At 41.5% G+C, this 18,822-nt stretch overlaps 1 protein-coding gene across 1 annotated transcript in view; it reads left to right on the forward strand.

Moving 5' to 3' along the window:
* arap3 (ArfGAP with RhoGAP domain, ankyrin repeat and PH domain 3) overlaps window positions 1-18,822 on the forward strand; it is a 201,844-nt gene that overhangs the window by 90,556 nt on the left and 92,466 nt on the right. The window contains exon 2 of the mRNA XM_048603508.1: window positions 9,664-10,699. Coding sequence (XP_048459465.1) covers window positions 9,741-10,699 — 959 coding nt within the window. The 5' untranslated portion in view covers window positions 9,664-9,740. The remainder of the gene's footprint in view (window positions 1-9,663; window positions 10,700-18,822) is intronic.

The following is an 18,822-nucleotide window of genomic DNA, read 5'->3' on the forward strand; positions in this document are numbered from 1 at the left end:
GGCTAGCACGAGGGGACATAGCTTTAAATTGAGGGGTGATAGATATAAGACAGATGTCAGAGGTAGGTTCTTTACTCAGAGAGTAGTAAGGGCGTGGAATGCCCTGCCTGCAAAAATAGTGGACTCGCCCACTTTAAGGGCATTTAAATAGTCATTGGATAAACATATGGATGATAATGGAATAGTTTAGGTTAGATGGGCTTCAGATTGGTTTCACAGGTCGGTGCAACATCGAGGGCCGAAGGGCCTGTACTGCGCTGTAATGTTCTATGTTCTATGTTCTATGTTCTATTTCTACACTAATATAATTTGAGGCCTTGCTTCTCTAATAGTTAAACACGTAGTATGTCATGTATAATGTTGAGATCACAACTTTTGCCCAAATCCGGAGGATCATTATTCCATGAGATTGTTTTCACAGAATCACAGGATTGTTACAAAGCAGAAGGAAGACAGTAGGCCTATCATGTCTAAATTGGCTTTCTGAGTGGGTAAATCACCTCGTACTATTCTCCTACCGCTTTCTTGTTACCCTATGAATTGTTCCTTTTGAAATAACCATCTTTTTCCCTTTTGAAATCTTGAGTGAACCTGCCTCCCTCATACACTCCAGACCCTAATGATTTAGTGAATTAAAAACGTGTTCCTTATATAACTTTTCCTTTTTATGTGAATTACTTTAAATCCCCGCCCTCATGTTCTTGATTCTTTCATGAGTAGGAACATTTTATCCCTATTTACTCTGCCTGTACATTTCATGCTTTTGAAACCTGTATTCAGATCTCAAAACCTTCTTCATAGAGAACGGTCCCAGCTTCTTCAATCTATCTTCATAACTGACATTCCTCGTCCCTGGAACTGTTCACATAAATCTCATGTGCATTGTCTCTGATGCTTTCACATCCTTTCTAATGTTTTGCTAATTAAAAAGGTGAGAAAGCTTGTGTGACATGTGAGGCTTGGTAAAGAACACTCTCACCTCACAGTCACACTGTTTGGATTTGAAGTCCAAACCCAGAGATTGTTATTCTTGTAGCTGTTATTCTTGTAGGCTATTAATGAATTTGAACCTTCAAACTCTTGGCAGTATGCCTAAAATATACATGGATTCACTTGATTTAATACAGCAATACAACCTACAAAAATACATGGTAAGGCAAATGCTGAGAATGACACAACGAGTCTGCAGAAGGGTACAGACAGGTTAAGTAAAAGGGGATAAACTTAGCAGATGGTTTATAATGTAGGAAAATGTGAAGTTGTGCACTTTGACAAGAAGAATAGAGGAGCTGCGTATTATTTAAGTGGGGAAAAATTGCAGAAAGCTAAAAAAAAGAGCAATTTAGGATTCCTCATGCATGAATCATCAAAAGCTAACATCCAAATTCAGAGGGTAATATTGGATGCAAACGGAAAGTTGGCCTTTATTTCAAAGGGATGGGAGTATAAATATAGGGAGGCTTTGCTAAAACCATACAAGGCACTAGTCAGACCACAGTTGAAATTATGTGAACAGTTTAGAACCCTTATCAAAGGAAAGACATCCTGACGTTGAAGGTAGTCCAAAGAAGACTCCTTATGTTGATCCTGGGGATGGAGGGAGTGTCTTATGAGGAGAGGTTGGGTAGGTTGGACCTGTACTCATTGGAATTTAGAAAAATGAAAGGAGATACTATTGAGACATACAAGGTTCTTAGGGGATTTGACTTAAGGTATTTGTTTGAAGAAGAAGATATGTTTTTTCTCTGAAGTTTTGACGAAGATATATCTTTGAAGTGATGACGCTACAAAACATGGGCACTAATTGCAGGCCCAAACACAGCTATGAGCCTGAATGTGAATGTCCCTGAGCTGTTGTACCAAGTGATTAACAGCCTGAGGTTGTCCACACCTAGCTTTTGTCTCGAGCTTTGAATAGAAATCTGAGTAAGAGCACTGGCTGGTTTTGTTTCACTCTGTTATACAGCTGAGTGACTGCATGCTGGTCGGTGTTAAGTGAGACCTACTGGTTGCTAAGGTTAAGTTGTATTCTCCAGTCGCGTTGTCAGAGCAGTGGGTCTGAAATGAGATGTTATCAATTTCCAGTGAGAAATAACATACATTGCACTTTGTGTGAAATGATCTCACATTCAACAACACACGTATAGTGACAGAGAACAAAGATAGCAGTTCAGTCTTATTTTATATCAATCATTATACTAATAAAAGGATACTTTTACTGTGGGAGTCACTGATGATACCGTAGTTAGTGTACCACAAGCACTGTGATGCCGAGAGAAACTAGGAGAGATGTTTGGTTAAGAAGTCTAAAGGGGAGCTTCAGTAACTGGGTAATGTTATTGCTGGTTCTCCAGAGCCCAGAAGAAAAGGAAAAAGGAGCAGCATCCAACAAGTAAAGAAACATCACAAAGCACTTCACAGAGGCACATCAGGCAGAAAGAGATTTAGGTTGCAGGAGGAGATGCCAGGAAGCTATATCAACATCTTGTTCTAAAGAAAGGAATTTTGAAGAAGGTTTTGAAAGAAGATATGGGGTCATGAAATATCTTTAGCAAACAGGGTTAAGGAAAATCCCAAAGCCTTTTATTCGTACATAAGGAGCAAGAGGGTAACTAGACAAATGGTTAGCCCACTCAAGGACAAAGGAGGGAAGTTGTGTGAGGAGTCAGAGAAAATGAGTGAGATTCTTAATGAGTACTTTGCGTTGGTATTCACCGAGGAGAGGGACATGACGGATGTTGAGGTCAGGGATAGATGTTTGATTACTCTAGGTCAAGTCGGCATAAGGAGGGGAGAAGTGTTGGGTATTCTAAAAGGCATTAGGGTGGACAAGTCCCCAGGTCTGGATGGGATCTAGCCTAGGTTACTGAGGGAAGCGAGAGAGGAAATAGCTGGGGCCTTAACAGATATCTTTGCAGCATCCTTGAGCGTGGGTGAGGTCCCGGAGGACTGGAGAATTGCTAATGTTGTCCCCTTGTTTAAGAAAGGTAGCAAGGATAATCCAGGTAATTATAGACCGGTGAGCCTGACGTCAGTGGTGGGGAAGCTGCTGGAGAAGATACTGAGGGATAGGATCTATTTACATTTGGAAGAAAATGGGCTTATTAGTGATAGGCAGCATGGTTTTGTGCAGGGAAGGTCATGTCTTACCAACTTGATAGAATTCTTTGAGGAAGTGACAAAGTTGGTAGATGAGGGAAGGGCTGTAGATGTCATATACATGGACTTCAGTAAGGCATTTGATAATGATCCCCATGGTAGGCTGATGGAGAAAGTGAAGTGGCATGGGGTCCAGGGTGTACTAGCAAGATGGATAGAGAACTGGCTGGGCAACAGGAGACAGAGGGTTGTAGTGGAAGGGAGTTTCTCAAAATGGAGAACTGTGACCAGTGGTGTTCCACAGGGATCCGTGTTGGGACCATTGTTGTTTGTGATATACATAAATGAACTGGAGGAAGGTATAGATGGTCTGATTAGCAAGTTTGCAGATGACTAACATTGGTGGAGTAGCAGATAGTGAAGGGGACTGTCGGAGAATGCAGCAGAATATAGATAGATTGGAGAGTTGGGTGGAGAAATGGCAGATGGGGTTCAACCCAGGCAAATGCGGGGTGATGCATTTTGGAAGATCCAATTCAAGAGCGAACTATGTGGTAAATGGAAAAGCCCTGGGGAAAATTGATGCACAGAGAGATTTGGGTGTTCAGGTCCATTGTACCCTGAAGGTGGCAACGCAGATCGATAGAGTGGCCAAGAAGGCATACGGCATGCTTTCAATTATTGGACGGGGTATTGAGTACAAGAGTTGGCAGGTCATGTTACAGTTGTATAGGACTTTGGTTTGACCACATTTGGAATACTGTGTTCTGTTCTGGTCGCCACATTAGCAAAAGGATGTGGATGTTTTGGAGAGGGTGCAGAGGAGGTTCACCAGGATGTTGCCTGGTATGGAGGGCACTAGCTATGAAGAGAGGTTGAGTAGATTAGGATTATTTACCTTAGAAAGACGGAGGTTGAGGGGGGACCTGTTTGAGGTCTACAAAATCATGAAAGATATAGACAGGATGTATAGCAAGAGGCTTTTTCCCAGAGTGGGGGACTCAGTTACTAGGGGTCACGATTTCAAGCTGCGAGGGGAAAAGTTTAAGGGAGATATGCGTGGAAAGTTCTTTGCACAGAGGGTGATGGGTGCCTGGAACGCGTTCCCAGCGGAGGTGGTAGAGGCAGGCACGATAGCGTCATTAAAGATGTATCTGGACAGATACATGAATGGGCAGGGAGCAGAGGGTTACAGATCCTTGGAAAATAGGCGACAAGTTTAGATAGAGGATCTGGATTGGCGCAGGCTTGGAGGGCTGAAGGGCCTGTTCCTGTGCTGTAATTTTCTTTGTTCTTTGTTCTCTGTGGAAATGGAGAGATGTTCAGTTTGTTTTAATGGGCATACAGTGCAAACTACATTGATTCAGGTTTAAAAAAATAAGTGAACATACAGAATTAAACATCACTGAGCCTCCAGGTGCATATTCTTATTTCAACTGCATGTTGCCATTAATAGCTTCTGTTACAGGCTATTCATCTCCTTAGCTAAGGAATGATACATGGCATATGGATGATAGTAAAATGTAGGGTATGAAGAGTAGTTTGATCTTAGAGTAGATAGTAGGTCAGCACAACATCGTGGTCCAAAGGGCCTGTACTGTTCTATGTTCTATACAGGCATTGGAGATAATTCAGAGAAGGTTCACTCCACTGATACCATGTTTGGAGGGACTATCTTATAAGGACAGGTTGAGTAGGTTAGGCCCATACTCTTTTGGAGTTTAGAAGAATGAGAAGTGATCTTGCTGGAACATGCAGGATTCTTGGGAGTCTTGACATGGTAGATGCAGAAAGGTTGTTTCCCCTTGTGGGAGACTCTAGAATCAGAGAGCATAATCTCAGAATAAGGTTACATATTTAACACAGAGCTGAGGAGAAATTTCTTCTCTCAGAGAGTAGTGAATCTGTGAAATTCATTACTGTCGATGGCTGTTGAGGCTGGGTCATTAAGTGGTCATTAAGTACACCCTAGGGATGGGCAATAAATGCTGGTCTAGCCAGGGATGCCCATATCTCATGAATGAATAATTAAATTAAATTAAAATAACTAATCAAGAATCTACCTATCTCTGTCTCAAATAAACTCAACGACTTGGCCTCCACAGCCCTCTATGGCTTTGAGTTCCACAGTTTAACCACCCTCTGGCTGAAGAAATTCCTCCTCTTTGCAGTTCTAAAGGGTCATCACTTCACTCTGAGGCTATGCCCTCAGGTCCTGATCTCTCCTATTTGTGGAAATATCGTATCCATGTCCACTGTATCCATGCTTTTCAATGTTCTGTACTCATCCTTCTAAACTCCATCAAGTACAGACCAAAGTCCTCAACTGCTCCTCATGTGTCAAGCTCTCATTCCCAGGATCATTTTTGTAAACGTCCTCTGGATCACATCTAAGGCCAGCACATCCTTCCCTGGATACGGAGCCCAAAACTGCTCACAATATTCCAAGTGCTGTCTAACAAGAGCCTTATACAGCCTCGGCAGAACATTCCTGCTCTTGTATTCTCGCCCTCTTGAAATGAATGCTAATATTGTATTTGCTGCTTTAATTGCTGACTGAACCTACATCTTAACCTTAAGAGAATCCTCAACTGGGACTCCCAAGTATCTTATGCATCACGTTTCTGAAGACCTCTTCTATTTAGAAAATAATATACGTCCCTATCTTTCCTCCCAAAGTGTATAACCTCATTTTCCCACATGTATTCCATCTGCCACATCTTTGCCCACTCTTCTAGCCTGTCCAAGTCCTTCTGAAACCTCTCCACTTCCTCAATACTACCTGTCCCTCCACCTATCCTTGTGTCATCTGTAAACTTAGCAACAATGCTCTCAGTTACTTCGTCCAGATTGTTAATCAATAACCCAGATAGTTGTGGTCCCAACAGGACTCCTGTAGATCCTGTAGTCATTGGCTGTCATCGTGAAAAAGACCCATTTATCCCCACTCTCTGCCTTCTGACAGTCAGCCAATCCTCTATCATGCCAATAACTTGACCCCAACATCATGGACTCATCTTATTTAGCAGCCTCCTGTGTAACAACTTGTCAAAAGATTTCTGGAAATCCATGTCCACTGGCTATCCTTGTCTAACTTGCTGATTACTTTCACAAGGAATTCTAACAGATTTGTCACTCATGACCAGCCCTTAACAAAGCTGTGCTGACTCAGCCTTCTTTACCATGCACTTCTAAATACTCTGCAGTTTCATCCTTCATGATCAACTCTAAAATCCTACCAACTACTGATGTTAGACAAACCAGCCTACAGTTTCCTGTCTTCTCCCTCTCTCCCTTCTTAAACAGGGGTGTTACATTAGTCATTTCCCATTCCGCTGAGATCCTCCCTGACTTCAGTGATCCTGAAAGATCACCACTAATGCCTCTACAATCTCTCAGCTATCTCCTTCAGAACTCTGCGGTGTAGTCCAACCAGTTTGGGTAATCTATCCACATTCAGAACTTTAAACTTCCCCAACGTCATCTCCTTAGTGATAACCTCTGCCCCTGAATCTCTTGAAATTATTGTATGCTGCTGGTGCCTTCCACTGTGAAAACTGATGTCAAGTACCTATTCAGTTCCTTTGCTATTTCTTTGTTCGCCGTGACTATTTCTGCAGACTCATTTACAGTAGTCCAATGTCCAATCTTGCCGCTGTCAATTTTAATTATTGAAAAGAAACCCTGGCCACCTCACAGAAACATAGAAAATAGGTGCAGGAGTAGGCCATTGGGCCTTTCAAGCCTGCACCACCATTCAATATGATCATGGCTAATCATGCAATTTCAGTATCCCACTCCTGCTTTCTCTCCATAACTGTTGATACTTTTAGCTGCAAATGCCATGCCCAGCTCCCTCTTGAATATATCTAATGAACTGGCCCCAACAGCTTCCTGTGGGAGAGAATTCCACAGGTTCACAATTCTCTGAGTGAAGAAATTCTTCCACATTTCAGCCCTGAATGGCTTATCCTTTATTCTTAGACTGTGACCCCTAGTTCTGGACTTACCCCAACATTGGGAACATTCCTTCTGCATCTAGCCTGTCCAGTCCATCAGGAGTGTATATGTTTTTATGAGATTCCCCGCTTCATTCTTCTAAATTCCAGTGAGTACAAGCCCAGTTGATCCAGTCTTTCCTCATACGTCAGTTCTGCCATCCTGGGAATCAGTCTGGTGAACATTCACTGGACTCTCTCAATAGCAACAATGTCCTTCCTCAGACTAGGGAATATGAAATAAAGGGTCCTGTCAAAAGGGTGTGCAGGAAGAGAAAGACCTGAGTGTATATGGGCATAAATTACTGAACAAGTAGAGAGAGAAGACTTCATTAATAGGGGCCTAGAGTGTAAGAACAGGGAGGTTATGATAAACTTGTATAAGACAATTGATGGACATCAGCTGGAGTATTGTGTACAGTTCACAGTGACACACTTTTGGAAGTACTTGAATGCATTGGAAAGATTACAGAAGAAGTTTACAAGAATGTTTCCAAGGATGAGACGTTTTAACAGAAAAGATTAGAGAAGTTGGGATAGTTTTCCTTGGACAGGAGAAGGCTAAGAGGAGATTAGATAGAGGTTGTCAAAATCATGAGGGGGCAAGAATAGAGTAAATAGGGAGATAGTGTTCCCTGTGTAGTGGAAGCAAGAACAATTCAACAGGGCATGTGATGATTAATTAAATAGAAACATTGGGCAGGGTTACGGGGAAAAGCAAGAGATTCGCACTGAGTACTCAGAGAGCCAAGGTAGACATGATGCATGGCCTCCTTTTGCACCATGACAATGCTGTGAGTCATAGAGTCATAGAAAAGTACAGCAAGGAAACAGACTCTTCAGTCCAACTCATCCATGTCGAACAGATATCCTAAATTAATCTCGTCTCATTTTCCAGCATTTGGCCCATATCCCTCTAAACCCTTCCTATTCATACAGCCATCCATATGCCTTTTAAGTGTTGTAATTGTACCCACCTGCAACATCTCCACTGGCATCTCATTCTATATATGCACCACCTGCTGCATGAAAAGTTACCGCTTAGGTCCCTTTTAAATCTTTCCCCTCTCACCTATGTCCTCTAGTTTTGGATTCCTCTATCCCGGGAAAAAGACCTTGGCTATTCACCCTATCCATGTCCTTCATGATTTTCTAAATCTCTAAAAGGCCACCTCTCAGCCTCCGTCACTCCAGGGTAAAAATCCCCAGCCTATTCAGCCACTTCCTAAGGCTTAAATGCTCCAACACCAGCAACATGCTTGTAAATCTTTCCTGAACCCTTTCAAGTTTCACATTTTTCCTATAGCAGGGAAATGAGAATTGAACTTGGTGTTCCAAAAGTGGCCTAACAAATGTCTTGTACAGCCGTAACAAGACAGTTCAACTCCTATACTTAATGCGTTGATCAATAAAGGCGAACGCACCAAACGCCTTCTTCATTCTCCTGTCTACCTGCGGTTCCACTTTCAAGGAACTATGAACTTGCATTCCAAGCTCTCTTTGTTCACCAACATTCCCCTACCATTAAGTGTTAGTATTCCGCTGTGATTCTGTGAAGTGGTTATTGAGGAATTTGAAATTGAGTACTACATTTATGCAATATTGATTTAATTCTAATTTCGTAGTACTTGCTCTGTTTAATTCTTAGCCTATGAAACTTTCCGTTTAAAATGTGAAGATATTTCAGGAAATAACTGTTGCTTGAACTTCATTTGTAAAAGTTAATGATCTCACTCATGATAGGTCAAACTGGGTCTATATTCTTGAAAGTTTTGAAGCTTGAGATGTGATCACACTGAACCTATCAAACACTTAAAGGAATAGACAGGGTAGATACAGGTAAGAGGTTTCACCTGGTTGTGGAGTCTAGAACTACGGGGACAATTTTAAAATAAATGGGATGCTACTTAGGAAAACGATGAAGAGAATTTGTTTTACTCAGAAGGTATTGAACCTTTGGAATTCACCTGCAGAGGGCTGTGGATGCCTCGTTTTTGAATATGTTTAGAATAGTTGATAAAGTTTTGATTATCAATGGTGTAAAGAGTTATGGAAATAGTATGGGTAACAGGTCATGAAATGTTTGATCAGGCTCGATGGGTTGAATGGCCTACTCCTGTTCCTATAACACTATTCAACAATCTGTATTTGTCTAGTGCCTTAAGAAAGTAAAGTATCCTATGGTCTGTTCAATATTGACTTTCATTTCCTGCTAAAGGTTTTTTGAAACTTTCTCTCTTCAACTATTTATCTTGCTTTTTCTACTTAAATATCTGATTGACTTAGTTCACGTAACCAGATTTTACAACTTTTACATCAGAATTAGAATCTTCTCACTTCTGACTTTATGCCTCCTGTAATAATCCGAATTCTTGTCTCCTTGTTAGTGATTCTCCAACTTACAAAAGATTCATGGAGAGTGCTTGGAAACAATTCATAGAGTCATAGTTTCTAACAGGGTGAAAGAACAGCAAACCTTGTGCAAAACTTGATTTTATAGACTTTTTGTTTGAATGCACACAGATTGGAAATACCTTATTTTGAATATGCTTGATTTCTTTTTCAGATGTTGGTGTTTGATTATGCTGATGGATCTGGTTCACTCTCTGTCAAATGAGAGCAGGTTGAAGACACAGAGTTACTATGGCATCGCTCAGTGAAGAGGAGGGTGACATTGGAGACTGGCTGGCTACAATCCACTTGGAAAAATACAGAGAAAATTTCATCCAGAATGGGTTTTACACACCCAAAGACTCTATCCATTTTAACAATGAATCTCTTCTTCAGATTGGCATTAAAGCCACTGGGCATCGGAAACGCATCTTAAAACTTGTACAACAGCGAAGCCTGACCTCAACAGATGAGCTTTTGAATACCACCTCTGACAAGCTTGATCGTGATAGAGATCGAATGTTGGAGAAGTCAAGAGCTGATGGCGATGGGAAAGATAATTTAAATGTTATTGACGCTGAGCCAGAGGAATCAGTGATAAAGCCTGTTCCCAAGCCTCGGACATTGTTCAACAAACATTCTTCAACACCCAAACATCAAGCAGCAACAGGATCAGCATCAGGACATAATCCTAATCAGGTTCTGCCGCTGGAAGTCTTTACTCCTACTGAAATAACTGGAGATAAACCTGATTTGATAGAGAGGGAACACTCATCAAATGATGAAAATACAGTACGGACTCCATCTGAGGAACTGGTTCCCAAGGCAGAGGAGAATATCCCCCCAGTTCCACCACGAAGTAATCGGGGCAAACCTCCTGCCTGTTTTATGCCAAATTCAACAACCTGCTTCGATTCTGACCAGTCTGGGACTCAGCCTCTACCTTCTATGTCCAAGCCTGCTGAAAACCTGAAGGACTTGCAGCTTCTGTCGAGTTTATCCTCACACTCTCTTCCCTTGATGTCTTTAGCAACTTTTACAGGAGAAATGGTTTCTAATGAACTCTACACAGAAGTGGCAACATCACTTGAGAGGAACCGGAGTCAATCTTTTTCTGTTTCAACAGTGAAGTCATTAAGCAGGAGGCCAGTCCCAGAACTACCGTCCATGTTGACCAGACCAGATACAGCAACACTTCCATCAAGGAAAAGGTAAATGAGGGGAGATGTCACTTTTATAGCTTGAATAAAATCATGGAATTGTAATAATGCAGAAGGACGCTGGACTGCTTCTTCAAATGAAAGATTTGATTTGACAAATGCACAAACTTACAATATTTGTTTGTAAGTTTTTGTTTTTTTCTTAAGAAAAGTTCACAAGGAATAGTATGGCAGTAATACAGAAGAGGCATACTCTCCCAGGTTAAGTACATCACAGTTAATACAAAATGACATGAAACAAGTGCCACAGTTGCTGATAATCATAATGATGATCTTGCATAGAACCTGATGAAAGACCATCAACCTGAATAATTAACTTTGTTTCTCTCCTTTGATGTTGCTTGATCTGCTGAGACTTGCCAGCACTTCCTGCTTTCATTACTGATATAAACTGTTTTAGTCTGGGCTGCATTTTCATCTTGCTTTTTAAGTCTGGTGAGATAAGGAGAATGCAGTTGCCTAACTCATTTGGACTGAAGAATGGAGCAATTTCCTATTCCAAAAAAAACAGGATTTGCTGTAAAATCTCAGCAGGTCTTGCAGCATCTGTATAGAGAAAGCAGAGTTAATGTTTTAGGTTCAGTGACCAGGTTCTGTTCCAATCTTGTTTATTTCAATGGAATACCTTAACACTTCACTGTCTTCCACACCTGCAGACCACAACAAAACAGGAAATTACTTGGTTCGAATTTGTAGATGTATACAAGGAAAGATCAGAAAAATTAGGCTTGATCTCCTTGGAGCAGAGAAGAGTAAGAGGTGACCTTGTTGAGATGTTCAAAATTACACACAATTTTGACAGGGTAAAGAAGAATATTCTGTTTCCATTCATTGGAATGCTGGTAACTAGGGGTCACAATTTCAAGACTGTCAGCAAGTGAGCTAAGGAGTGGGATGAGGAGAAACTTAGTTTCAGTGAGTTGTTAGTGTTTGAAATGCATTGCCTGGGAGAGTGGTGGAGGCAGATTCCATAGGAGGTTTCAAAAGAGAGCTGGATATATATTTGAAAGGGATGAAGTTAGAGAGCTACAGACACAGGGCTGGAGAGTGCGACTAGCTAGGTAGCTCTTTCAGGAGCTATTATAGACGTGATGTGTTAAATGGCCTCCTTCTGTCCTGTAAAATTGTATGATTCTATTCTATGTATTTACAGTGTTACATCATAGTATTTTCTTGACAATCAAACTGAAATCATTTTGATTCCTCAAACCATGTAATATTACTGAAATCTTTCATGTGTACACCAGAATTATCTTTCAAAAATAAAGCAGTTACTTATTGTTTTAGCCAGCTTGGTAATTCTGTACTCTCTAATTATTTACCTCGAAGTTAGTAGTGTGGTGTTGTTGTGAGAGAAGATTGCTTGGCATCCTCCTAATCATACTCATTTGATGCAAATGCTATTCATGCTTCAAACTGAGAGGACTGTTGTGTTGTTCTCATTCAGAGAAGTAACAAACATGGGTCAAATTATAGCTAGAAACAAAGATTCAATAACTATGTCAGTCTGGTCTATATTGATGCCAAATGAAAAGAAAGTTCATCCGGCACAGAGAGAAATAATATTGAACGTGGAACAGAGAACAGGACAACATGCGTAAAGGCCCTTCAACCCACCATGTCTGTGCTGACCATGATACCATTCTAAATTAATCTCATCTGCCTGCACATGGACCATATCCCTCTACTCCCTGCCTGCTCATGTCAAAATGCCTCTTTGATGTTGCTATCATATCTGCTTCTACCATCTCCCCTGGTAGCATATTCCAGGCACCTACCACCCTCTCTGGAAAAAACTTGCCTCACACATCTCCTTGAAAGAGATCCTCTACCAGAGTAATCCAGGAAATTATAGGCCTTTGACTCTCACGTTGGTGATAGGGAAATTATTGGAAACAATTCTCAGAGACAAGATCTTTAAACATTTAGAAGCAAATCGACTGATTTGCAATTAACAGCATGGTTTTGTGCAGGGAGGTCATGCCTCATTAACTTGATTGAGATTTTTAAGGAGGTGAGGAAGAAAATTGGATGAGGGAAAAGCAGCTGATGTTGTCTACATGAACCTCAGTAAAGCCTTTGACAAGGTCCCTCACGGCAGACAAGTACAAAATGCAAAGTCACATGGTATCAGGGGTAAGCTGACAAGATGGATACAGAACTGGCTTAGTCATAGGAGACAGAGGGTAGCGGTAGAAAGATGCTTTTTGGAATAGAGGGCTGTGACTAGTGGTGTTTCACGGGGATCAGTGCTGGGACCTCTGTTGTTCATGATCTACATGAATGTTTTGGAGGAAAATGTAGCTGGTCTAATTATTAAGTTTGTGGACGATACAAAGATTGCTGGAGTTGCAGATAGTGAGGTGGATACAACAGGATATGGATTAGTTGGAGGCATGGGAAGAAAAATGGCAGATGGAGTTTACTTGGGACAAATGTGAGGTGATACATTTTGGAAGGTCACATAAAGGTGGAAATTATACAGTGAATGGCAGAACCCTTCAGAACATTGATATGCAGAGGGATCAGGGTGTGCAGGTCCACAGATCACTGAAGGTGGCAGCGCAGGTAGATAAGGTAGTAAAAAGAGGCCAATGACATGCTTACCTTCTTTGGAAGGAGCATTGAGTATAAGGAGAGACAAGTTATGCTGCAGCTTTATAGAACTTTAGTTAGGCCACACTTGGAATATTACGTACGGTTCTGGTCACCATACTTCCAGAAGGATGTGGATGCTTTGGAGAGGGTTCAGAAAAGGCTTCCCAGGATGTTGCCTGGTATGGGGGATTTTAGCTATGGAGAAAGGTTGGATAGACTAGGTTTGCTTTCACTCGAATGCAGGAGATTGAGGGTGACCTGATAGAAGTTTATAAGTTTGTGAATGGCATAGATAGAGTGGAAAGTATGAGGCTTTTTCCCAGGGTGGAGGGGTCAGTTACTAGGGGACACAGGTTCAAATGAAGCGGGAAGTTTAGAAGAGATGTACGAGGCAACTTTTTCACACAAAGGGTGATGAGTGCCTGGAACACGTTGCCAGAGGAGGTGGTGGAAGCAGATACATTAGCAGCTTTCAAGAAGCATCTGGACAATTACATGGATTTGAAGGGAACGGAGGGATATGGATCCTGGAGGCGAAGGTGGTTTTAGTATGGAAGAGCAAAATGTTTCGGCGCAGGCTTGGAGGGCCTGTTCCTGCGCTGTATTGTTCTGTATTCTTTGTTCTATACGTTTCCCCTCTCACCTGAAACCAATGCCCCCTGGTATTTGACATTTCCATGTTGGGAAAGAGACTCCAACTATCCACTTTATCCATGCCTCTCATAATTTTATATACTTCTATCAGATCACTCATCAGCCTCTGGCGCTCTAGCGATAACAATCCAAGTTTGTTCACTTCTCCTTATAGCTTAATACATTCTAATCAGGAAAATGCCTGGTAAATGTCTTTTGCACCCTCTCAAAAGCCTCTACATCCTTCCTATAGTGTGGCAACCAGAACTGCACACAATACTCCATATGTGGCCTAACTAAAGTCTTATACAGCTGCAACATGACTTGCCAACTTCTATACTCAATGTCTCAACTGATGAAGGCAGGCATGCTGTATGCCATCTTTACCACCTTATCCACTTGTGTCGCCACTTTCAGTGAGTTATGGACTTCCATCCCATGATCCTTCTGCCTATCAATACTTCCAGTAGTCCTGCCATTTACTGTATACTTTCCTCTTGCATTTGACCTCCCAAAAAGCATCTCCTCACATTTGTCTAGATTAAACTCTATCTGTCATTGAGCCACCCAATTTTCCAGACAGTTTTTCTTGCCATCCACAACTCCATCAATTTTTGTGTCATCTGCAAACTTATAACCAGACAACCTACATTTTCACACTATTCATTTCCATAAATTGCAAACTGTCAATATCCCAGCACTGATCCTTATGGAGCACCACTGGTCACAGACTTCCAGTCAGCAAAACATTCCTCCACATCAACCCTCTTACTTTTATGACTGAGCCAATTTTGTACATTTACCAACTCATCGTGTATTCCATGTGACTTAATTGCTGGATAAGCCTACCATGAGGGACCATGTCAACTGCTTTCATAAAGTCCATGTAGACAACACTCACTGCCCTTTGCCACAACCTCAAAATCTCAAACAAATTTATGAGAATGACCTCCCCCACTCAAAGCCATGCAGACTATCTATAATAATTCCATTCTTTTCCAAATGCAAGTAAAACTTGTCCTTAAGAACCTTCTTCAATGATTTCTCTACCATTGATGTAAAGCTCGCTGGCCTATAATTCTTAAACAAAAAACATTGACTGTTCTCCAGTCTTCTGGGACCTTGCCTGTGGCAAAGGAGGATACAAAGGTCTCTGTCAAGGCCCCAGCAATCTCCTCCCTTGCTTCTCTCAGTATCCAGATCCCATCAGGCCCTGGGGACTTACCTACCTTAATGTTTTTCAAGACACCCAACACCACCTCCTTCTTAATGTTGGCAAGGACTGGGATATTAACATACTCCTCCCTAATCTTACCATCATTCATGTCCTTCTCTTTGCTGAATACCTGTATGAAGTACTGATTAAAGACCTTATCCACTTACTCTGGCTCCATGTATATATTCCCTCCTTGCCTTTGTCTTTCCCTAGCTACCCTCTTGCTCCTAATTTACATACATCCTACTTGCGAAGGACATTTCATGGCATGTTGCATCTCTCCTAGCTCCTTGTTTAAGTTCTTTCCTGCTTCCTTTTATAGTCCTCAAGGACTTTGTCTGATTTCAGTTTCGTAAAACTTTCATATTCTTCCTTCCATTTTTTGGCTAAATTTTCACTTTCCCTTGTCATCCAGGGTTTGTGAATTTTGCCATCCTTATCTGTCATCATCACAGAAACATGCTGGTCCTATTGGAGATTACAAGAAATCTAGCTGAATCATAAAAGATTCAGCAATGAGTTACTGGTTTGAGGATAGGAAGCCCTAGTGACCCAAAGAGCCCAGTAATGCTGTGGTGACTTGTGTTTGAGTCTGCTGTTTCAGATGACAGAATTTGAATTTTATATAATGGCATGGAACAATTTTCATAAAAAAGTCTGATTCACTAATGCCCTTCGGGAAAGAAAACTCCCATCGTTACTTGGATTGACCTTCATGTAACAGCAATGTGATTGGCTCTTAACTGCCCTCTGAAAAATCGCTGTGGAAGCTATTCAGCTCTATCAAATTGTTTAAAAGCCTCAAAACAACTACTTAAACCAGACAGACCACCTGCCATTGACGTAGGCACCAGCAATGACAACAACAATTCTGCAAAATCTTTCTTACTAAAATCATGGGTCTTGTCCCAAAACTGGGAGAGACTAGCTGAACATCAGCCTTATGTTGTCAGAATAACAGAATCATATGCTAAAAAAAACAGCATCACCATTCCTGACATGAGATGGCAAGATATATTCATCTGCCACAATCACACTGCCAGCTCCAAAAACAAATTCCACTCCAATTGTACTCCCAGTACAATGGAACTGGGCTTTACTCTCCACCTGTCCCATTTATTAACATTTTGGCTTTCATTGAATTCTCTGAAGGGAAAATTAAATCCTTCTGCAGCAAGAGAGTTTGACTTGCTCTATTATCTCTTAGAATACCGATGGACTTGGATGCTTCACTTGAAAAAGATATGATCTTTCCTTTAGATAAAAATCCTTCACATCTCTCATTGAGCTCATGTACTTCTACTACACTCACAACAGTGCCTACATCCAGTCTCTTCGTGTACTAGCTACAGTCTGATGCATGACCTTTTCCTTCTGAGTTTCTTTTTCAGGCTCATTCTTATGAACTACAAGAATACCCATGGATTTCCCTCCTAACTTCCCATATTCCAAATGAGCATGTCCTGTCTTGTTCCAGAGAAAGGCCTTGGTTTCCCATTTTTACCTGCATCCTCAGTGCTTTGCTTTCTGATCTGAAGACTAGAGATTCGGACATTCTCAGCTATCCCTTCCTTTACCTTGCCTTCCTTTCACTCTCCCACTTTCTATCCCTTTCAAATTTATGAATGTGTAGGAAAAAGGGATAGTCTTATGTATTAGCTATAATTGTTAGCCATTATTGCTGCCTGTCTTCCAGTTGCACCTTTTTGGTCCTCAACATGGGTGCTTATCACAGTAGGTAGTAAGTTTTTAAATCTTTCTCAGAGAATAATATCTCTAACAGGTTCACACATGATTTCAACTTCTAATACTCTTATCCACTTGTCAAAATTACTTTGCTTAACCCATTCCAATTTAAGATGGGCTTGCTCGGGCGGTTTCCATCAACTCCGGAGCCTTTGCCCTTTTCTCCCACGGGCACTAACACATATGCAACTAACAGCATGAGGAACATCCTTTGACATTGAAGTATAACTGTCCTGTGATTTATACGTCAACTGATTCTGTGTGAATAATGTCAAATTTTCATTTTCCCAGCTCATTTGTACCATTATTTTTGAAAAGATCATAAAGAATGCCTCCACAGCTTTCTCTCTGTCATTTTGTGGTAGGGTCTGTATAAACTTCAACATTTCCTTCTTGAACTTTAGATTCTGATTCTGATTGTCCACATCAGAGTCTACATCAGCATCTGCAAAACTAATGTGATATCTGTAATGATTATAGCAAGGTCAGCCAGGTGGGCCTCATAGAATATGAGTTCCCTGATTGGGGCTGTTTACTTGGTCCAATCAGGGAGCCCTGGCTGATAGATATAAAGAGGAGGGTAAGAGGTTCTGTTCACTCTGAGAGCTGGCTCTGAGGAAGACAGACCAGTGTCGAGCACTATGCACATGTCAATAAAGGGTGATTTGGCGACAAGGTACCGACATCTGTGGAGTTATTTCAGTGACAACGAGAGAAAAGAAGATGCTCCTGAAGAAATTTACTCACAACAGTCATCTTTAAGTTGGGGTAAACTTTTCTAGCATCATGCCATTATTTGGGAAGCTTGACACGTTTGGGCCAAAGGCCCTGTCTCCATGCTGTAGGACTCTATGACTCATTCAATCCCGACATCAAAAACTGGGCCGAGTATGTGGAAAGAATACGCTTTTTTTTCCAGGCAAATGACATTGGGGCAGATGAAAAGCAACTAGTGATTCTCCTTACAGCTCATGGACCCATGGCTTTTTCTGTTATTAGAAGCCTAACGTTTCCTGAGGCACTGGATATTAAAATCTCTCAAAAGATGGCAGATTTAGCTAAGGAACATTGCGAGTTCAAGCCTCCTTTAATTCTGAGACACTGTCGGTTTTACTCTGCATTAAGAGAACCTGGGGAATCTATGTTGGGATTTTTGATGAGGTTAGAGGCATGTGATTTTGGTTTAACCTTTAATGAGATGCTGAGAGTCTGGTTGGTATGTAGGATCAATGGTGTAACCATACAAAAGCACCTACTAGCTGAAGCCTAACTGGACTTCAAATAGGTGCTACAACTGGCTTCAGCATTAGAAAACATGGCAAGTGGACCATATGAGTTTCAGAGAATTCCGATGGAATTCCTCACCAGTCTGACTGAGCTTGGGGAACACCATTTGAGCGAAGGCAATTGCAAACCCCCTCAGGACATATCCTGAACAGAGCGACTCTAGGTCAACCCACAGCAAAACCCCAAAATAAAGTCAAGCCTTGACCAAATGACAAACGTTTTCTTTAGTGTCTGGGCTGGCAAGCAGTTGTAGTTACTGCTGGTGCATGGACTCACACCAGCAAGAATCCCACTGGGCCTGAATTGAGTAAGAGAACTCATAGGCCAGGATCCAGGAGAGTGCACACCCTGGAAAAGCCACCTACATTGGGCTTGGTGCAGTTAAATTGCTTAGCAACGTCCAAATGAGAACTAACCAAAATAACCTGAATAGAAAAAATGTTGGAGATCACAGCAGGTCAGGCAGTATCCATGGAGAGAAAGCAAGCTAACATTTTGAGTCCAGAGATAGTAGGAACTGCAGATGCTGGAAAATCTGAGACAACAAGGTGCAGAGCTGGATGAACATAGCAGGCCAAGCAGCATCATAGGAGCAGTAAGGCTGACGTTTCGGGCCTAGACCCTTCATCAGAAA

The sequence above is a fragment of the Rhincodon typus genome, chromosome 12 (assembly GCF_021869965.1).
Source record: "Rhincodon typus isolate 14 chromosome 12, sRhiTyp1.1, whole genome shotgun sequence".
Lineage (NCBI taxonomy): Eukaryota > Metazoa > Chordata > Chondrichthyes > Orectolobiformes > Rhincodontidae > Rhincodon > Rhincodon typus.